This window comes from Solea solea, chromosome 3, assembly GCF_958295425.1.
Source record: "Solea solea chromosome 3, fSolSol10.1, whole genome shotgun sequence".
Classification (NCBI taxonomy): Eukaryota; Metazoa; Chordata; class Actinopteri; order Pleuronectiformes; family Soleidae; genus Solea; species Solea solea.
Window position 1 is genome coordinate 16,500,650 of NC_081136.1, and position 23,040 is coordinate 16,523,689.

A 23,040-nucleotide genomic window follows, 5' to 3' on the forward strand; every position below is an offset into this window, starting at 1 on the left:
GAATTCAGGCCGCCTGACTACTTGACATCCATCCATCTACCACCGTTTTCGTATTTTTTGAGTTATTATCCTTTTTCCAGCAAACTGGAATCATGTTGAGTGACACTGACTTGATATTTTTATGTGAAAAATGATTGTTTTAAGCATGACTGTATGTAGTGTAATGAATAGCATCCACAGTTAAATAGTCATTTTGGTAAGAGGGCCCAGCGCCCCATTAATTACCCAGTTTAGAAAAAACACTCTACTGTATCACTTGATCGAAATGTTGCTTTACAGAAATGTCCTTCTATCCATTAAGCGGGCGGGGGGGGGGGGAGCTAGTTAGGAGAAACCTTCTGCAGTGAGTGGATCAAATAAATAAAGAGGTAATCCTCCCCCTCTTCCCTTCAACCCACCAGTTAGACTTCGTGGACAAGGCCAATTCCATATGCTGACGCCTGCCTGTACATTTTGTGAGAATTGTGGGGGGTGGTGGTGGAGGTCAGTCACGTTTCACTGGAGGAATATAAAGGGGAAGGCAATAGCCAAGGTGATAGCGCTGCTATTGATGTAACCAATTTCATTCTCAAAATGGCGTTTGCCACAGTGGACGGGGAGAGATGGGTTTAATCTCAGAGGTGAGATGAAAACTATATTATGGTGAGAAAAGGAGGGAGGGTGAGGTTGGGCATAGGGGAAGGAGGGGGTGGTCTCCTTGGGAGGATGTAGGAACACAAACTCTGCTGAAGAACGCCATAACTTGGTGTCTCAGCAAGACGAGGCCTGTGTTTTGGAATAGAGCCAGCATCATTCTGCTGTACAAGAAATACAAAGACTACCAGAACACAAACTGACTAATCAGACAGAATTATAACACCATGAAACATCTCCTCTCATTGGAACTTGAAGTCAACTTCATATAAAAACGGTAAAATGCTGCTGAGACGTCTACCAGAGCACTTATCCACAAATCTCAACATTGACTATTCAGTATTTGATGTCTGTCAAGATCACTTTTATTTTGGCTCTGCAGTCTTTCTCGAGCTCCCAGGTGATAGAGTTGGCCCAGATCTGATAACGTGTGCTAGAAAAAACACACTACATGTAGCTGGATTCATAACGACTGCATTTGTACTGAATCAAATTGAATCAAAGATCCTTCAGATTTCAGTGATGGTTGGTTTGATGACTCTTTTGGTCACTTTGTAGTAAGATAAAATGTTTCTTGAAGCTACAGTAAATGCTCATTTAGCAGTCTCTGTGTACGTGGGTTTTCTCATGGTTCTCTGGTTTCCTCCCACAGTCCAAAAAAACATGCAAATTTGAGGATTAGGCAAATTGGACACTCTCAATTGACAGTAGGTCATTGTTAGATTGAATGGTTGTTTGTCTCTATGTGGCCCTGTGATGGACTGGCGACCTGTTCAGAGTACCCCACCTTTCGCCCTTACGTCAGGCTGGGATTGGCACCAGAAGATGTGTTTACATTGCAGTCAAAATCTATGATATTTTAGGAAAACTCTGTCAACAATAATTGCAAGTACAATTTCAGCTAATGCTACACACAAAAGTGCTTTTCCAAATTAGAGGTTGAACAGAACATTCTGCCATATATGAACTCAGTTTGAATCAACAGCATAAATTGTTGGCCCAAAACCAAATTATGAAAAGTACAACAATGAAAAGTAAATACAGGATGTAAATCCACTAACGGGAAAACTCCCCCCCCATTACCATCACTTATTAGAGGATTAAAGGATCACAATATAAGCTCAGTACATTTTCAATCATTGCTTCATTACAAAGTATTTTTGAGATTAAAAAAATGTGTATATATATTTTTTCAGACTAACCTGGTGGATCCATGAAATCAAAGTGCACCAGGTCGTCAATACCCAGCTTCTTCAGCTGCAGCACCACAGAGGCCAGGTTGGACCTCAGGATTTCTGGATATGTATTGTCCTGTGCCAGTTCAGAGAAATACAGCATCATTCAAAGTGTATTATCTGGGCACTCGTTATCGCCTCCTGTATCGCTCATATGTCAGCTTGAGACCGGGAGTGTCAGGTATTTGAAGGGCTATCTAACAACTCCTCATGATGTGAAAGAATTACCCTGTTAAAAGAGAGAACTAGGTGTCCATGGGTTCATTTGTCACAAGATGGCCGTGTCCTTAGTGCAGGTTATGAGGAAGGATGGGGACACCGAGTTTTAGCACCAAGCTTTCGGAAAAATAATTCAGGTAAACTGGGAATCAGATGTGTTATGTGAGCAAATGCTGCATAACAAAGAGCTTTTCCGGCTTGAGGGCTGCTCCAGGGGGATACAAAGTGCTTGCGGCACTGAAGAATGTCAGATATGGCATTCAAACACTTGTTTACTCCTCATAGAACTTTACTTCCCTCAAATTGTCTTGTTTCTTACCTGCATTTCTGTCTTGTATGCCTTTTCAGTGTAAAGACGGAAACACTTTCCTGGGCGTGTTCTTCCAGCACGGCCTGCCCTCTGCTGTGCTGAGGCCTTGCTGATGGCCGTCACCAAAAGTGACTCCACTCGAATACGTGGGTTATACACCTGACAAGATAAGAAGAATACAAATTACATTTCAGTTCGATCTCTTAAAATCTAACACCCATAATCTACTACGTATGTAAACACGAACAAGCAGCTTACTAAAACTACAATCACACATACACAATCCACTACAACGTATACATAGTCTTGTTTTATGCCATGTGTACAACTTGGCTCAAGGCTGGTGAAATGTCAGAGGAATAAAGAACTGGCTTTTCCATCTTTGCTGCTGTCAAGTGTGCACTGCTGTGTTTATCTGGGGATTCTCAGGCAACAGACGCAGATGATCACAGCAGATAAGGGGTGGTGAGAGAAAATAGTGGTGTGCGGGGGTTTGGAGCTAACCTTTTGCTTGGCAAATCCGGGATCAATTACAAACACCACGCCATCGATGGTAAGGGACGTCTCTGCAATGTTTGTTGACACGACGACCTGTGGAAAGCAGAGAGCACAGGTTAAAAAATGACCGACTCGGAGGGTTTGCAGGCAGAGGAAAGACATCAGACCGTGAAGCACGGTCACATTTATTAGTAAATAACATACTTAGGGCTTAATATGATGAGATGTCTTTTAGAAAGGTCTTTGCAGCATTTAATCAAAATTGCAGAAAATAGTTGAGGTAATGTTCTTCCATTTTTTTTTCCTCACACATCGTGAGCTCAACAATGGTTACTCCTTTCATCCATGCAACTTCTCTCCTTGATATTACAGCTGCTGTAAAAGCTCTCATGTGAACCCAGCACATGCCTTGAAATCTGGATCACTGCTGTTCACAGACGCACCAACTGTGTGCACAGCTCATTTTCACTGATTGGCTGTGGCTATGTGCTACACAAGGCTGGCTCCGTCAACGCTGTGCTTCAAATACCAGAAAAAATAGGAAAGAGTTCCCATTAAATTAAGTTGTCCGGACCAGTTAAAAACTAGTATGACAAGATATGAGAGTAGAGCAGATGATCACCCTGGGGTGTGTGTAATAAAGTAATGAAAGGAACCATCAAAACCAAAGCTGGATTTATTTTTATATTTGTCCTAAAGTGGATACATATAAGCTGTGTCTTAAGTCAGGTGCTGTCTCCGCCCCAGAGCAACAACGGATCCAAAATAGTGAGAATGGAGATGATAGCGGTCACACTGACAAAATGCCAGAACAAAGCTTTATATTTTAAATAGAAGTACTAGGCTTTAGCTTCATTGAAAGGCAAAGAATACACATCTGAATACTTGCATGTCCTTAAAAATGGGACGGTGGTGAAAATGCATGCGTTATCTATCAATCAATCTATCTATCTATCTATCTATCTATCTATCTATCTATCTATCTATCTATCTATCTATCTATCTATCTATCTATCTATCTATCTATCTATCTATCTATCTATCTATCTATCTATCTCATGACTCTCTTTGAACCAATGCAATGGAGGACAGCGGCTCAAACCACTCAAGTGTTAACCAGTGTAAATGTGGATATCTTAGATATGGGTTACTTCTGAAAGATAATGTAAGAAAAAGAAATAACCATAAGCCATAATAGGCTCAAACAATACAATGTGACCAGTGACGGTTGTTGGCATCTCAGTCTCATTTCTCTGTGGCTGTCATAGCCCTGACATGTACACACATTGCTCTTAGCTGACAATGTTACATCTTGTCATATGCTTCAACAGAGTCTACAGCAAAACTAAAGCCAACATGTGCAGGCTTCAGGAGCTGAGCCACAACCCCATACTAAAGTCCAGCTACAGTCCCTCTAACAAATGTGTGCTTAAAATCAAACTGGTTTGCTGAAGCACCATTAAGTGGCTAGTCCTAATGACAACCTGATAATGTTACTATGCATTCAGCGAGGAATTCAGGGGTTGATGGACATTTCTGTTTATGTTGACTTGTATTAAAAGAAAATGTATTTAAAATAACAACATGATTTCAAAAACAGAGCTCATAGACAGATAGTGCAAGTGACGATACAGATGGTTTATGGGAGCACTTCTAATGCCACCATGGTGTGGGATTTGATTTAAGCATCAGGACAGATGTCATTATTAACTGTCTTTGAATGAAGAAACAGTATGAGAAGGAAAAAACCAAATGGAATAAAAAGGTCCTTGGTTATCGGAAAACAAGACGGAATTTGGGGGGGGCTGCACCATCTCTCAGTCTCAGATCTTTTTCTATTACAGTTTTCCCCGATAGCAAAGGAGGTCTATGAGAAATGACAGCTGAAGTGGAGGGAAGAAAAAAAAAACAATCAAATGAGTCACATCACCCTATGGGTCTCTCGCTGTCAGCATATACACAAACAAGAGAGGGAGGGAAGGACTGGGAGACAGATCTGCAGCTGTTCTCACGTAAACCATGACCACAATCACTAGGGCGAGTTCTTCTTATAAAACACAGGAAAGTGACTGGACCAAAATAAAATCCTGTGGTTCATCAGGACACTTCAGAGTGTGGCAGCCAGGTCATGGCCCACTCTACTGGCAACTGATGCTCAAATGTCACAGCTTAATATGGAATTGGCTTCTTCCTCTTTTGACTTTGACGTCACCACAGTCGTTCACTGTGGTCTCCTTCTTTTCCTCCTGCCCGGCAGCTCCATCTTCACCATCCTTTGTCCAATATAATCACTCCCCTCATCTGGACAAGACCGAACCATCTCAACCTTGCCTCTCTTTGTTTCCAAACCATTCAACCTGAGCTATTCCTAGAATATGCTAATTTCTAATCCTTTATATCCTGGTCACTCCCAAAAAAAAATCTACCACCTTAAGACGAAATTGTATTTTCACACATTTCTTTTGCTTAATGTCTATCAAGGAATGAGCCATAGCTGGAGCAGTTATTTGGTAGTAGCTGTCTACTTGGTTGTCTTTATGCTTAGATATCAAGCACAAAACCCAAACACTTCTTCGGAGTCTTTGCAGATACAGGTCCACACAACCAATTATCCACACTTGACACATTTCTTTTGTTGCTGTGCCTCTTCAGCTGCCTTCAAGCTGTGAGCCTTAGAGACGTTTAAATCCCACCTTTCAAGCAAATATTTCTCACTAGCCTGAGAATGACCGACTGTTTAGTTATTTATGTCAGGGAGGTCCTTCTTTTCCACTCATTCAACACTTGAACTCGGGTAATTCAGATGCTGAAAGACTCTAAACCCTTACTATTTATGCAGGGGAATGAATACAGAGCAATAAGCAACCATATCAATATCAAACTGATCAGGCAGCAGAATCATGAATTGGTGACATTGTTATTCCTGCAGTTATTGGATCACTGGTGATCTAGGTGTAACCGACATGAGCACTCTGTAGCCGTTTTGAGACATGCATTAAAATCCTGACATTCTCCTGAAATGTCAAGGGGCTGGATGTGAGAACCCCCCCCACCGCGTACACTTTCCAGAACGTCTCTTACTAGCTCCCTCAAACCTATGAATAATGTCCAAATGATACATACACTCCACAAAAAGTGCACAGCCCAGTGTCTCGCCTCCTGCAGGTCTCACAAAAACAACCTCCTGCTGCATTTGCAAAATCTGCACAATGGCCACGACACTATCTGCACAATTATCTGGACATTATCCACAGTTCATGTCTTATGACACAATCAAGTCTACTTTATTTTCCACCATTATCTGCCTGCATTGAAGTTCCTGGGTAAAATTATAAATTAGAACAATGGTGAAAGCGTAGGGAGCAAAATGATGATGATGAGCAAAAAGTTTTCTCAGTTTCAGGCGGAAATGGTGATAAAACTAATGACCAAAAGGTGCAGGACTTTTTGTGATATGTTGGACATCCCACTTCCATCTTTTTTATTGCATAATATCCAAATCACAAGAAGGAACCTTGTATCTAAGGCTCATAAAGCTCCCCAAAGTTCAGCGGGAAGCTCCAGGTTACAGGTTGTTAAATTCCTGCAGTCTAAAAAGTGCCATCAGAAGCCCAAAGGTATAGAGGTGTCAAATCATCGTGAAAGCAATTAGCCACACTGTGGCAGTCTGAAAATAAATTGGCTGGCCAAACAACGCCAGACCAGACAGTGCCACATGACAGACACTATATTTCTGAAAGACATGGAATGCTTCAAAGGCTGTTTAAAAAATGTAATAGGTGAGACTGCACTGTTCTGTGTAGTTGGGACACAGGCAGGGCTCCAGCAGATGCCACACATGACAACCTCTCACATTTCATGATCATATGGGTGGCCTCATTGCCTTCATTGATTCTGAAGGATTATCCAGCCTAGGGCCATTATACAGAACGCAGGCTGGCTCCTTCCAGTCTGTTGCTGCACTGGATAATCCTGGCTTCTTCATCAGTAATATCATTAGAGCATCATCTCTGCATGTTATTTCTGGGTTATTACCTGCAGGAGAGAAAGTACCATGGCTAACACGGGCCATCTTTCACGTTCCCCGCTGGGAGACGCAGCCTTGTTGACAAATAAAGGCTCCCCCCAACTGGGGAAAGGAGAACGTGCCTGGAGCTGCATTGGCGCACCAACATTCAGGGCTCGTTGAAATGGATATGTGGAGGAATTACAAGTGACATTTGAGGGGACCATTCCAAATGTGACAATGCCAAAAACAAACCTAAAACTAATCACAGCACATTTGTTAGAGACAATCTTTGAGACGCTGCAAAGCAGAGTGAGATTATAGTCTTTGTTTGTAATTAGTCAATTGCTGCCTTTGCTCTAAATGATAAAACTGTTCAAAAATGGAAGATCAGTGGCTTTCCTGGAGAAATACAGCAATGATGAGTGGTGCTTTATGTTAATTGAGGGGAGCCTAATGCAGTCGTTAGCATGCATAGCTGCAGACATGACGAACATTAATTCTTTTTCACTCCTTCCTCTTGGGCTGGATGGGATGACATCTCTGCATTTTTCACTTGATGAGTCGCTCAGTCAGATATGGATGAGAAGCACATTTACTTCAAGCACGGCAACTTTAAATGCTCGACCTCAGCCGATTCAACAAGCGCCTGACAAATTGGTCTTGGGGAAAACAGGGAATGGCTGTGCTGTTTTGGAGCTGAAAAGTGGCTGCTGGGTTATCAGTTCAGAGGTTAGAGTGTAATCACTGAATTCACTTAACATTCTCAAGTAACTTCAGGAGAAGTTTGTAAACAATGTTTACGAGGAGGAGGAGGCAACAGACCATGGCTTTGTTTCATGTCAACATCCCTTTGCACAGCAGCAGCATTTACTGGGAGTGACATCTGAACTTCTTCAACACTGGGTAATCAAACCACGAATATTGCTGAGCCGTTTAAACCTGCACGGCACAACCAAGGGTGACTCAAACAGACAGACTGATGAGATGAAAGGATAAAACTCAAGAAATATGTTAATATGGGTTACAGCTTAAGTGTCACATATGATCCAAAGCAAGGATGGGCAATGTGGCAAAAAAGGGTTATCACGATAAAAATGACCCTGATAAATTATGAAAAAAGTGAAATTTGAAGAAACCAGTTCAATGAATTTCTATATTTTAACATAAATGGCAAAACACTGGAAAATTTTAAACATCCGACTACATTGGTTTTCTTCGGACTATTCCTCCCATAGTCCAAAAACATACAGAGATTAACTGGACCCTCTAAACTGACCAGAGGCATGAATGTGAGAGTGAATGGTTGGTGTATATGTGTGTCCTGCAATGGACTGGTGACCTGTCCAGGGTGTACCCCGCCTTTCAGCCCATGTCAGCTGGGATTGGCTCCAGCAGACCCTCTAGTGGAGGATCAAGCAGGAGCTTGGTTATACTGCTATTAAAGAAAGTAAATTGTGAATATTATTTGTATTGTTATTCAAATTTTATAAGGAAACACTGTGGCCGCAAGTGGAAACATAAACCTGTTCGCAGACCTAGAGGTGGGCGATACATATCGTTTGCGATAGTATCCTCATTTGTGTTTTAACGATGTGCAATTTGAGTCAATACATGACTTTGCAAAAAGCTGATTAAATACACATGTGAACTTCACACATTTACGTAATGCATGCAGCAGCAGTGAGCACTGAACAGCAGAATTCCGTATCACATGACCACTAGCAGACTTCCATGCGCTTTCCCTGCTGCTCAGGGCAGCTGCATGGAGAAAACATGGAAACATCAGCCCCTACATCTCAAGAAAAATTGAAGGTTGAATTAATTGAACGAATTACAGGTCATTCGTTGTTTCTTTTTTTTTTTTTTTACAGTACATAAAATAAGATAATCTGGAGCACACCGATTAATTCTGTGTGCAATGTTATGCAGAACATAAGATTTTTTTTTGTTGTTGAATATTTACTTGAATCCTTAATTTTAAAAACAGTGAAAAATCAGGATATCGGCATAATATCGATCAAAATAACAAAAATATCGAGAATTTTCTGTCGATATCACCCACTCCTACTCAGACCTAATTCAAACGTTTATGGTTAAATAATGCATATTAATATTCTGGACAACCGCAAATCTATTAACTGTGTATTCCCGAAATACAGGTTGAATCGAATTATCACAATTCGTTTAGCCCATAAATATTTTCACTGTTCTTATGTCAGCCTGATCTGCCTCAATTAGAGAGGTTGTACCACTGAGTCATTCATCAACACTGTCCCCTATCAGATGCCGGGGCTGAATGTTTGCTTATTCACTGGCAGTGATGATATTCTGATGTTCTGTCAGATCCCTGGCCAACAGTGAGCCAGCACAGGTGGTGCTGATCCTCTGGTGATGAGCCCATATGAACAGAAAGTGTCACACGAAAGAAAGGAATTGTGTTGTGTCTGTATCAATGAGGGGATCTTCCACGCCTCTGAGATTAAGCAACTGAAGGGAAAAAAATCCTACTGTGTATGGTGGGAAAAGTTGTGTTTTTCGGTCATCTCAAATAACCTCCGACAAATCAGACACCAAAGGTCTGAGGCCTCCCCCTCTGAGCAGCGGTAGGGCCTGTACAAATGTAGTGGAAAGATAAAAATGACTGAGAATGCAATACTTTCCTCAGGCTCAGAGGGTGTGAGTAATACCCCAGTTATAATTTAGAGCCGCGAATTGCATGCTGACAAACGCAGCATATGTTGTGTGAGTCAGTTCTGCACTAAAGCTGAGAGAGGGGGGAAAAAAGTTTCAGTCCCTACCTTCCAGCTCTCTTCCTTTACCCACCTTATTCCCCATCTGTTCTTTCTACATCAACCCCACTCAATCTTTCTTTTGCTTGCACTCGCCCACAAACTCCCCGTCTCAACAAAACCCCCCACACCCTCCTCTGAGTGTTTTTATAGCAACAAGGCAGTTATACCTTCCTTCCAATTGCACCATTTGGTTTATTGGGTGGGGGTGGCTCAAAGATCCGCTGCTGCTGCTGTGGAGGCAGTGTGGAGTACAATGGGATGATTTTGATATCACCAACTTCAGGGCCCAAATCGTCGACCTCTCTCTTGATTCGCTTGCAGGCTTCGTCAATTTCCTGAAAGATAGAAGCACGCCACTTAATCGAGGCATCACTTGTATGTATAAAAAAAAAAACAACACAAAAACAGGTTCTCAATGACACCTGGATCAACAAAAGCAGTGAATCTGGATGATATGGGAGAGGGGAAGAGGCCGGGGAAACCGTGGTTCCCTGCTACAGTACATTTGTTCTAACTATCGCTCCATCTGACGGAGGAAATTAAACCTGGGCTGCAGTATGCTTTGCTGAGCTCCCTGTGGCTCTGTTGTCAAATGCAGCAATCACGGAAAACATGGACGCCCATGCGCTCGACAGACACACAGACACACACACACACACAGACACACACACACAGACACACACACACACACACACACACACACAGAGAGAGAGAGACAGGCTCAAACAGGGTTCATTATTTCACAGTGCAGTATTGTAGAAGGGAATGTGAGATGAGACTGCAGCACTGATGCATAACCAGCGGCAAATCATGGCAGATCAGTTTAGTGAAGCTGAACGTTCTAGAGCCGGTGGGCTGGCAGGCAGACAGAGGACCTGAGCAACACCAGAAATACGAAAGCATGATAGTGGAAACAGGGTTAGGGCCTGTTCTCTAAAAGCCTATTAGAATACATTATTAAAAATCCTGTATACACTCCGATATTCCACAGGCACCGCTGCCTTGCAACCATAGGAAAACTTGTTTTATCGTCACCTAAAACTATATGCATTAAAACATTTGTAATGGCCCAGAACACCATATAACAGCTTTTTATTATCAGCAACTTTCGCTATGGAAACCATTTTCTTGTCTTGTCTTGTCTTTGTCTAACAAACAATTATTTAATCCTCATGAAGCAGCAGTTACAGCGAGTCCCTCGTTAAAGCCTATACTGTTGCACCACCTGCAGGCCCATGGGAACAATGCAGCAGAGTCACAGTGACAGCACTGATGAGGAGGTTTTCTCATTCCCAATGTTAATTTACTGTTGCTTGTGGACAGACGAAGAGCATCATGGCTTATTGTCGTTATTCTATATGTCCCAAAACAGCTACAAGGTATGAGAAATTGTTATTTCCATTTCTACATACATACTGTGGCTGAAACAAAGTATATTTGCCCCAGCGCCAGTGGTGTTCGCTTTGACACCAGGAAGCACCGTGCCAATGTTTCCTCTTTTCCTTTTGGACTACGAGCACGTTATTAGCCCTCTTTGTCCTGTTGTTCATTGCACTAAGTCAAACCCCGCTGATGGCCATGTGCCTCTTAATCAACACACTGACAAGTGGAAAACGGTAAATCTGAATAGATTGGTAAAATTATCCTGGGTATTAATAGCCTATCAAGCCTCTGGATGCAGCAGCTGCCATGGATGGGGGGGGGGGGGGATGGAGCCCTTTGCCAAAGCGCTGGAAGCAAGCTGGCTGTCTTTTCCTGAGGGATATGAAGAGTGCGTGTGTGTGCACGTATGACTGTGTGCACACAGAGGGGCAGTTGGCCACTGTTGAGAACCTGTCCGCCAGCTCTCCCTGTGACCCCAGAAGCAACAATCTACAGCCAAGATAATAACCGACACATTTAGAAACTCCTCTTGACTGGCAAACAACCCCCCTGCCAATGCTCATGTTTTGATGTGAGCTGCTGAGGGGTAAGCTTTAATATTAAGGACTTATCTTAGCTCCACAGCTGTGATATGTTTCGACTTTCTTGTTTGGACTTGGACGCTTCGGTTCTATTTGTTCACGGAAGCGAAAACATCCCACAGAAAATGTGTGGAAGAAAGAAGAGCTTGTGCATTTTGCGCTCATCTGTGATAAATTTAACAGTCAGATGAAGAGAGTCTCAGGCTTTGCCAAGGATCTGCCTCACAATCATTAGTCTACATCAGCGCTGTGGAAAGACTGAAGAGGTTAAGAAGCGCTCGAGGGGGCATGCTACGAGACCCTTTGAACACCCATCTCTGCCAAACCCACTACACATTAACTTCTTAACCCAATTAGGAGAGGGTGGTAATGAACTCCCCATTGGAGTTCTCTCTGTAATACCACGGTGGGGGGGAGGGGGTGCTTGTGAAATAAGTCCACAAATTATATCTAAGAGCAAAATTCTGAGTAAATTCTTTGCCAGTGAACATCCCAAACTTTTCTACACATCAACAGGAGCGAGTGACCGTCGAGTGTTTCTGGCCGTCCGAGCAGCTGCGATACCTCGAAATCTAAAATCAATTACAGCCCTCAAAGGAGACCACTTCAAACACCATGCCCTCTAATGACTTCATCCCCTTCATAACAAGCTGCATATTGATCAGGTTCTGACAAATGAAAACTGACGTAGGTGTGCTGCAACGGTCGAGCTGCTGTTGAGTGACAAATAATTACTCCTAATAAACATCCCGTCACAGCATAATTGGGAAAGTCACAAAGTCCCGACTTGTGCGATTCCTTGTGTAGGTGAAAATAATTAAAGCTGGGCAATAATTCAATAACAATTAGGGTTGCAAAATTTGGGGAATTTTCAAAATTGGAAACTTTCCATGGGAATCAACTGGAATAGACTGCAGTTACATTTTTTGTAGTTTTGAAATTAAGTTTTATATTGCTGGAAAGTGCGTAAGTATTGTACATTTATACATATTTTACATGGAGCCCAGCTACAATAACCACATGATGAAAGATATGCAAGTTCAGAAATAAATAGGTTATTTTTGTATCCCCTTGTTCACATAAAAACATTAGCAGATGTGGGAATTATTGATCCGAGTCTCATGCGTTGATCAGAGCTGTGAATTTTGTTTGTGTGGGACGATTTTCTGATTTCAAAGTGGGCCCCTGCACAGTGGTGTTCTCCAAACACCATTCAGTAAGGTATGGAATTAGATTTGTGTCAATTTCAAACACTTTTCACAAATCAAACAAATAAAAATCAATTTAATCATTTAAAAATATTGTATTTTATTGTTTGAAAATAGACTTCTTCTTTGCGCTCCCTGGTTTGCTTGCGGGCAGGCCTTAGGAAGCTGCCTGCTGATTGGCTACTGAGTATTTGGAGCGACAGCTCAATAGACCCGGAAGTCGTCACGGGTTTGGCGTCGCTGTCCGGCGATGGAGAACAAGTTCCAGATGGACAGCGACTATAAACCTGTGATGATTTCCAGTCTATTGAGCTGTCGCTCCAAAACTCAGTAGACAATCAGCAGGTAGCTTCTTAAGGAGCCCGCAAACAAAAAACCACGGCGCAAAGAACAAACCAGGGAGCGCAAAGAAGAAGTGATTGAGCACAAAGAACAAGTGAGGCAGCCCAAAAAAAAAAATCAGGGAGTGCGAAGAACAAGTATATTTCCAATCAGTAAAACACAATATTTTTGAATGATTAAAACAATAGTTTTTGTTGCTTCTTAAAAAGTGTTGTTTGAGAATATTGACACAAATATTATCTTGAATCGACATAAATGTATTTTTTGTGACATTTTTTGACCAACCAAATGTGTTTAATGAAAGATGAATATATTTGGATAACAGCTTCAACATATAATAACTGTAAAAAATATCTTTCAGGAATGGCAATGTCTTCCAAATTCAAGATGCAGTACACAACTTTTGTGGACTTTTTGTGATATATGTGAAGTGATATATGCAAAGTCATTCATCTGAAAACAGGCTCTGTCAAATATCGGCGGGGCAGCGGCATCGGAGGGGCAGAGCTTATATCCCGCCAAACCTTTTTGAGCAGGAGACCTAACTTTCAGTTTTCAGTCGTATTTTAACCTGTCTGCAGCCATCTCGCGTTATTAGCGCACTGTTGCTATTGCAAATCACTTCCTCTGTGTAGTTCTAGAATGTTGCCAGGTGTCATAGGTGATAAGACTTACTCAGTACTGGGTGATTTGTTCATATTTCAAAATTACCCACTAAGGTTTTAAGTCACTGCAAATGTATTTAATTTAAAGAACACCACAAACATTTCATTCACAAAAATATCCTATGGACTCATACCTCCTGTCCAGTGAGGAAGAGCAGACAGTCCCCTTCATCCACCTCACACATGTGGATCTGGATCACAGTCCGGATGGCCGCCTCCAGGTAGTCCCGCTCTGGCTCTGGTGTGTAGAAAATCTCCACGGGGTGGGTGCGTCCAGGAATGGTTAGCAGTGGGCAGTTGTCAAAGTACACCTGGAATTTTCCGGCATCGAGCGTGGCACTCATGACAATAACCTGGACAGAGTGGGGTGAGCAAAGTGTGAGGGGTTTTGTGAAAAGAAGACACTGGATTCATTAAAGAGGTGAAAGAAGTGTGAAGGGTTAGAGTGTGGAGAACTGTGGTGACTATGGGAGGGAGCACTGAAGTGACAAATGAATTAACACTTAATATGGCTTAATGATGAGTGGGGTTAAGGACACCAGCTAGAGAGGATAACAGAGCAATTACATACAGATAGATGAGAGAGTGCAAAAGGTTACATAAGAATTTAAGGTGAAGGCAATGGCTCAGACCCAAGATGGTGTCTACAGTCCAGAAGTTGACATTACGCTCCAAGTCACTGACTTGCGACTTAGCGCTCTGTGAAGTCACTGACCTTTGCAGAGCGCGGCAGTCCTTGTTCCTGCTATCAGGTACACAGTGTTCTCTCCAGAGCCATTAGATAAAGCGCATTAGGATTCTGATGGGAAACGCGTCTACCATTTTCAATCTCAAACATTTTCAGGGGCCAGTGTCTCTGCATTTCACTTTACGCTCTGCAAGACATCATAATTGCTCTTAATCAAGGCAAATTAAACTTTCAAATTCGGTAGGGGACGGGGATAAAGGAGGAAGAGGGGTGTGAGTGGGTGGGGGGGACGATCATTCCTAATAACCTAGACCTCATTTAACAGTCCGCGAACAACAATCTAACCTTTGAATCCACACTGACACACAACGAGTCATTATCCATCTGCTGTATGAGGATTATTTCTGGCACACGCCACCTATAAAACGTCTGCCTGCCTGTACATTCCCATTCACACAGACACCTTGCTTTTTCTCCCTTGCTTGATTGGCTTAAAATGGGGCAGACTCTGAGAGCAATCTCCACTGGTTCTGAGGTGGAGAATACAGTAGCTTTCTTATTTTTTCTCAATAGATACACTGATGTCAGACATGCAGACGCCGCCAGAAAAAAAAAGGATGGAATGACAAAAGACGAACATAGTTACTAGCTGTAGGATTTTAAAACTTTTCCAGGAATTTCATGACTGCGGGAACCCTGGATTTAGCTTTCAAGAAAACAAAATAATAAGTTGGACAAATGAAGGCAAGAAACTAGAGCGTAAAAGAAATATGCTAAGTTAACCCTTTAAAGTGAACGTAAGTGCAAAAAAATATTTAAAAATGGCTTTTTCTTGGGCTCATTTCAAATGTTGGACTCAACGAAAACAATCATTTATATCATTGCAAATCCATTCGTGGTGAGGCAATTTTTAGTCCTTTGAAAGGGTGTTTAGTCTCAAATAATAATTATTGTCCTCATTTTCATAGAAGTATCATGGGATGGACAATGACTCTGCAGCCAGCCAGCCATCCCCCCACCCCTTATAGCCCATTGAAATTTACACTGCATTTCAGAAAGTTTAACTTTACTTTTTTCTGCACATTGGCATTTTTATAAAATATTTGTTAAATTTTTTCACTGTATTTTCTGTATTTTATCACTAAGAAAATGTTTAGTATAATAGAACTACTTAATTTGGAGACAAAATTATCCATTTGCAAATTTGCCCTTTTCTCAAATTATAACAGATTTGGTATTTTTGTAGTCAAGGAGTTTCACTTTCAAATTTCATTCATTCAAAAATTTCACTTTTTCTCCTTTAGTTTACTCGGGCATAGTAACAGGCACAATATTTCTATCACTGGTTATACATTCTCTGAGGTCCCTAGATGTCCTTAGACATCAAGGACATGCATATGAACCTCAATATTGTGAAGCAATTCTTCATTCACTTTGGGCATGTCTTTTAGGCATTTTTCCCTGAAAATATGGTCAGAGCTTAACAGGTTAACTTGTGGGTATGCTTCTAAAATCAGGACACATGGCAGAATAGTGGCTAGCAGCAAAAAGGCCTGGGCTTGCAACCCGTTCCGTCTGAAGGCCTTTCTGTGTGGAGTTTGCATGTTCTCACCATATGTGCGTGGGTTTTCTTCTTGTATGTGTGAATGTGAGAGTAATGTTTGTCTCAATGTGTTTGCCCTGCGATGGACTGGCAGCCTGTCCAGGGTGTGACCCCGCCTCAGCTGGGATTGGCTCCAAATAAACCCGTAGACAATGAGTGAATGAATGTTTATGACAAAAATCATATTTTTACCTTGAGATCAGACCTCTGACGAACCACCTCCTTGAGGACGCCCATGAGGATGTCTGTGGCAAGTGTGCGCTCGTGGGCCTCGTCCAGGATGATGACACCGTAGCGCTCCAGCAGGGGATCGTTCATGGCTTCCCGGAGCAACATTCCATCTGTCATGTACCTAAAGGAACAAAAGAGATCGAGCAAAGTAAAAAAGACGGTTACATAAAAAGGTTGTATCTGAATAAAGTCTATCTGTAAATTAAAGCAAGTAGCAATACAATTAATTTTGTCTATCAAGTTGTTTATCTATTTAATTAAAAAGCATAATTTGTACAATTTCTTTGGGTAATCTGCTATCATCCACCAATTACAGTAGAGGTGCTTTTTTTGAATAATCTGTTGTTTTTATTATTATTAGAAGTAGTATTGTTATTATTATGATGCATTTACTCTAAAAGGGCCAACTTACTTGAGTACAGTCTTGGCAGAGCTGCAGTCTTCAAACCTGATAGAATAGCCAACCTCTTGGCCCAGCATGACATCCATCTCATCAGCCACCCTTTGAGCGACGCTCATGGCCGCCACCCTCCTCGGCTGGGTGCAAGCCACTGCTCTCTTTGGTCCTGGCACTGACCGTACCATGTCCACACACCACTGGGGGATCTGGAGCAGAGGAGATGAGTTGAGGTCTTTAAATGACAATGTGAGATGATCACAGGGCGATGGATGTTGGAGGACGCAACTAGATAGAAGATGCATCAAGCGACTAAAAAGATAAAATAGTGATTAAAAGATTCTTGAGAAGAATCTTTTTTTTTTTTCTTCAATTACACTGACCCGGTTAAACCGACTTTTGATTCCACAGCCCTCACCCGTTCAGCATGATGAGAGAAATGACTGTAATTAGCTGTTAAGCTCCAGCCAAAATGAACCTTCTCCCATGTTAAATTTGGACATTTTGGAGGCAAATATAACTATGACTGCGAGACCGGCATGTCCAGAGACTAAAATATCAATTCATGTTGCCCCCTCTACGGCATGGTGTGTATGTACACATTTCAAAAATGTTGTGATGAACGTATCAAGTGGAAAACATTTTCCTTACCGTCGCTGAAGCAGAAAGCACTGCCAAGGTTGTACCATTTCATTTAAGGAAATGGCACATTCCCCTTATTTTACCCTCAGGAGGTGTTTGAGGCTCGATCTGTGATTTACACTAATCTTCGCTCTTGCAAGTTTTAAAAACAGTCGACCGAGCGCGTTCAAGAACTCGAAAATAAATCTAATAGCCACATACTGTGAATTGACTCCAAGGAAAAACTGTTTAAAAATGCACCATCTGCTCACTGCACCCAGTTTCATATGGTATAATTAAACCAATTTAATCAATGAATTTAGAACTTTGATTTGGACACATTTTGGAAAAGTCACAGTGAAAGTGTAGATGCGGGTAACGTGTCCTTCAGGATCTCTACCTGTGTGGTCTTTCCAGAGCCCGTCTCTCCCACAAGCACAAAAGACTGGTGCCTCATCAGGATGTCAGTGAAGCGCTCTCTGTACTCCCACACAGGCAGCTGCAGCCGCTTCTTGAGGATCTCATGGTAGCGTGGTGTGTGCGGCAGGTTGGTGAAAGGGTTGATTTGCTGTTGCATGGGGTTCTGCTTAAGGAAGCCTCCACTGAACGCAGCCGGGTTGTTGTGCAAGCCAGACGACTTCACATCCCTGTCTCTGTCACGGTCTCGATCCCGGTCACGGTCCCTGTCTCGCGACCATTCATCACGGCCTCTGCCTCTGTCGTAGTCACGCCTGTAACAGCAACATGCGTGTGTTTAGGATTTGGTGGCACTGCCACACTATGACAGCTCTCACACTGGGTGTGACACACACACACACACACACACACACACACCAAGTCTATAGACCTTATTTTTGGCAGAAACATGTAAGTAGACGTCCGCCATTATTTATGAGAGACTTCTGGTTTGGCATTCCCTGTCAGTAGTTGTGTAGTTTTATGCGGCAAGAGGACAACAACTTTGACAGATAATATAACTTCTAGAAAACAGTTATCATGTGTGTACAGTTAGGGGTTGATATAATAGCAGTTCTTTTCGCAAAAGGCTTTAATGGAACTGGCATGTTTTGATCGTCGGGCACAAATAACAATGTGAATGCAAAGCGCCGTACTAACTTCTTTCCTGCGAAGATTAAGTATACATGCTGTGGCTCTTTTCATTTCACTTTGTTGAAAATAAACCTTCAAAAATTCATCTAGTACCAGAGAAGTGTCTACGATATGAAACATCAGTAAAACTTCCAAGGTGATGTCAGCAGCCTGATGACTTCAAGGACAGTTAATTATGATTAAGTGTTGTTAGTGTCTGAGTTAGTCAGTGCGTTTACATGCAATTCTGTTATCCGATGACACTCTTTGATTCACGGTAAATTTGTCAGAAAGGAAACTCTGGAAAATCAACCATGGACTGAAAATACACGGCCGATGTGAATGCTGCGTTGATTGGACACATGTTCGAAAAATAACATGCGAATAATTTGCACAAATAAAGCATGAGTGGTGTTCAAAGGCCAACCACAAGAGCCCTGCTCGATCTCATTTGTATCATGAATATGTACAGCAGATATGAAATATACAGAACCACAGCACGATCCATCTCGCCATTTGTTTTTTCTGTGACGTAAAGGTCAACAACAAACGGATAGATTTTCTCCTCCACATGTATATTCTGACTGTGCAAGTTGTCCAGTTGCTGACTTGTTGTCTTAGTCGTATTACGGCCTTAGCTTGAATAAACCGTGCATGCAAAACGTACTGACTGTCACAAGTGACAGCTGAGAGAGTTGAGTCATTAAATTAGATTATATTGCCGACTTTTATGCTCATTCATTATTTCATTTCATCCATTCATTCGACCATCCTCGCTGAGCAACAGCACAAAATAAATAATCATATCCTCATACGATATGAGGCCACCTCATGTCGTACTCCCACTCCATAATATTACATGGTTGTGGAACTAAGTTTGTATGACTTTGTCAAGAAAGTGGACTTTCACAGATACGTGGAAGAAAATGAATACCAGAAGTGCTGCACATGAACAGAAAGCCAGACCCTAAATTATTTCCACATTTAAAACTGAAAACACAATGAGATTTAAATCTAACAGAAAGAGCAGGAGAAGAAACGAACAGTGAACAAACTATTACCCGATGCCAACTTCTTTTCCTTGAAATAGATGAAAAGGTGAGAGCACTTTCTTATGCACAGGAGCAAAAAGGATGGTCTAATCAGGCATAGCATGTAAAGGTCATGTTAATATTAACTGTCCACAATCCACAGCAATTTTCCTCCTATTCCAGAAGAATGAATTAAATGGCTTTTAGAGGAAGCAAATGTTAACTGAAAACAGTGTCCACAGTGTAGACTTTAAAACTAGGCATTTACGTTGAAGTTGACTGCACATGGGCCAAATATAGACACTACATGGTGTGACTTTGTATTATTTTACTAATAGCACTGAAACATTTGTCAGAACGGCAACTTTTAATGTGTTTTAATGACTTTCGAAATGTGATTGGGAACTACAAACTGTAGAGGGCATCGTTGCACCTCTTAGTGTGCAGCCTGCTGGAACTTAATGGGTGAAGAACATACATTTGTCTTCCAGGCTTTTAATATAAATGGCAATAAGACAGGTGTTGCGCTAGTAATATTTCCCATATTCTACTGAAAACAGGGCTTGGCGCTGACTTTTTTCCCCAAGGAGCACATCAAACAATTTAGGAGCACAATTAATTAAATAATGTGTTTAAATCACGTGTTTGTTTTTCTGTAAAGAGAAACAAGGAAACGCTTTAATTAATTCCAATTTTTAATGATTTGTTTCAAACCTTAAGATGTAACTGTTACAAAGAGCTTGGTTAGGATGGAAAGGAAGTGTGTGCCTTAAAAGTCTGCGCAGTCAAACTACAGACTGCTGCTCAAACACAAAGGATATCAGTCTTCCAGCAGCATTTGCAATCCCTACAGAACACATGCACATTTGAAATGTGCTCAATCTGAGTAACATATTCTGAATACTTGGATTACTTCAACACTGTATTACATAGGTCTGTTCATCGTTCAGTTGAAGCACTGCCATTACATTTGACTATCCTGAACTTTAATTATAATAACATTGTGTTCATTCATTCATTTATTGTCTACTGCTTTATCCTCCACATGAGGGTTGTGGGGGAGCTGAAGCCAATCCCAGCTGACATAGGGTGAAAGGCAAGGTCACACCCTGAACATACAATAAACTATTTTAAGTAAATCTTAATTTTAGATAGCAGGTATGGTATGGTGTTGTCTACTGTAGTCAATCTATCTACATGCCAGTTCCCCCACCCAACCACCAGCCAGGATCCCTGCTGGTGGTTGTGTGAGTGAGAGAGAGAGAGATAGAGGGCAGGGAGATGAATGTTAACAAGATATGTTGTGATTTTAAATCGCATCTAAAAAATAGTTTGCAATGATCGGATTTTCACTGGCTCGACTCTTTTGCGTTTGCGCTCCAAAATTTTTCTTTGCACTCCCTTCCTGAGGAACAGCTTCTACCCTGGAGCTGTCAGGCTCCTGAACTCTCTGTAGCCCCCATAGCCTTGCTGCCCCCACCCCCACGGACTGTACTTTGCACATGCCCCCAGTACTGTACGCCACCTTTGCACCAATTTTTGCACAGCACCTTACCTCCAGAGGTTTTAAAGTTTTAATCTTTTTAATTTATATTTTGTTAAGTTGTTGGTTGTTCTTTCCTTCTTTCTTTCTTTTATTGGGGTTCTGGAGAGACTGAAATTTCGTTCTGACCTCATGTCTTAATGTGTGTTGGTATGACAATAAAGAACTCTTGAATCTTGGTTTTTGTTTGCGATTCTGACCATGGGCGAGTCTTAGGACACTTCCTGCTGATTGGCTACAAGTTTTCCCCGCCAACATCCGACAAGGTACAATAATTTTATGTTCCGTTTGTCAGATTATCTTTGAGATATTATGAAGTTCCAGACAGCCAATCAGACTGCTTCCTTAAGCCCATCCATGGTAAGAATGAACAAGTTTGGAATGCAAAGAACAAGTTGGTCATTGCTAACAAAAAGTGTATTTTCAAACAAATAAAATACAATACAATAATTTTGAATGATTAAATCAATTCCTCTCGTGTCATCCACATATGATCCCAATTCAATCAAAACATTTATGTGAAATCGTTTTAATTGCTAACACATTTTTACTATTTGAACCTCATGGGGAAAATCTCCATTTACTGATTGTGCTTGAGGGCTGCAGGTCCAAATCCTGGGACAGGTCAGTGACTGGGGTGCCTTTCCCCCCTTGCTGCCCAGGCACAGATAAGTGTGCTGTATGCTGCTCCTGTTCCCTTATGAGTATTCATTACTGGTATGTAACAAGAATAGGTTAAATACAGAGGTCAAATTCACTAATCACTAATTGGCGTGTGTGTGTGTGCAAAAATAAATCCTAATAATTCTAATCTCAAATCCCTGCATGAGGTTCTCACTTTGTCAGTCCTTAAATCAGGTCCGTGTGACGAGATGAGGCAGTAACATCTGACTGAAGGGTCGCCTAGATTATGCTAACAGTAGTGCGTGCAGCCTGCCTGTGTATCGTGTGTGGCTACATCTGAAGCACTTCCTCTCCTTAATTATCTAAATGCTGCTTACAGTGACAACCATATGCATCGAGGACTTTAGGTCGTGCCATATTTGTCTTTCCTTAAGACTCTTTTAGCACCGGTTTGCATGTAGCCACGTGCACAGCAAATCAGGCCGTATGGCTGTGTATTTGCTAACTTAGACACTCTAGCCGCTCTCGTTAGCTCTGTTGTAGTTGTTGGCTGGCTGTGCTTCCATTCATCCGTCCAAGCACAATAACTGCACTTGTCAACGGCTGACGGTAGCACAGCTAGTTAGCAGTGTGATATAAACAAAGTTGAATGCGGCTTTCCTCTCAGACAGCTAAAGCTAATGCTACATTAGACCAACGAGGACACTTGTCATTACTCGCAGTCGTCACTTAAGATGTTAGCTTTAGCTGTTAGCTGCTAATTATACCATTTAAAACAACGGTGTGATACCGACTGAAAGTTCTTACCTCATATTTCTTATTGTTGCCGGACTGATTTTAAAAGTCGCAGTTTACTGTGAGACCATGTGAAGTCATTGACAAAAAAAATGGTTCCGGTTTTTACCGAGTCCTGCACATGATGCTCCTGCCGCTGAAAGCCAATGCGGAGGAGGAGGAGGATGCAGAGGGGTCCGGATGAGGATGATGATGCGCAGCTATCCTTTTCCTGTACAGCTATGAGGACACCCATAGATATAACCTTAACTTTAACCATCACTAAATGATTAAGCCTTTAACTAAACCCTAATGGAAAAAAACGCACACTGCCACTCACAAGACACACAGTAAAGTACACTCCAGAGTGGTAAAAACATGAGGAAGTGTCCTATTGTCATTCATATGTGACCTCTAAAGCAAAACTGAAACTAAATAATGGATTGTTTACAAAGAAGTGCCTTTCTAGTGGAGAAAAGTGATACAGTGCCCTATAAGATGCCCTTGCCACTTTCCTATGGGTGCTCTTCTAATCAAAATGGGTACCATTATAAAGTTCCCACC

The 23,040-nt window shown here is 41.7% G+C and overlaps 1 protein-coding gene across 2 annotated transcripts in view; it reads right to left on the reverse strand.

The window, feature by feature from the left end:
- The window catches only part of dhx15 (DEAH (Asp-Glu-Ala-His) box helicase 15), a 31,446-nt gene extending 8,782 nt beyond the window's left edge, over window positions 1-22,664 (reverse strand). For both annotated transcript variants that reach the window (XM_058625445.1, XM_058625444.1), the window contains exons 1-9: window positions 22,510-22,664; window positions 17,816-18,146; window positions 16,810-17,003; window positions 16,359-16,518; window positions 14,010-14,228; window positions 9,864-10,031; window positions 2,902-2,988; window positions 2,407-2,556; window positions 1,836-1,944 (exon numbers count right to left, since the gene is read on the reverse strand). In XM_058625445.1, coding sequence (XP_058481428.1) covers window positions 1,836-1,944; window positions 2,407-2,556; window positions 2,902-2,988; window positions 9,864-10,031; window positions 14,010-14,228; window positions 16,359-16,518; window positions 16,810-17,003; window positions 17,816-18,146; window positions 22,510-22,514 — 1,423 coding nt within the window. In that variant the 5' untranslated portion in view covers window positions 22,515-22,664. The remainder of the gene's footprint in view (window positions 1-1,835; window positions 1,945-2,406; window positions 2,557-2,901; window positions 2,989-9,863; window positions 10,032-14,009; window positions 14,229-16,358; window positions 16,519-16,809; window positions 17,004-17,815; window positions 18,147-22,509) is intronic.
- Window positions 22,665-23,040: the final 376 nt, after the last annotated feature.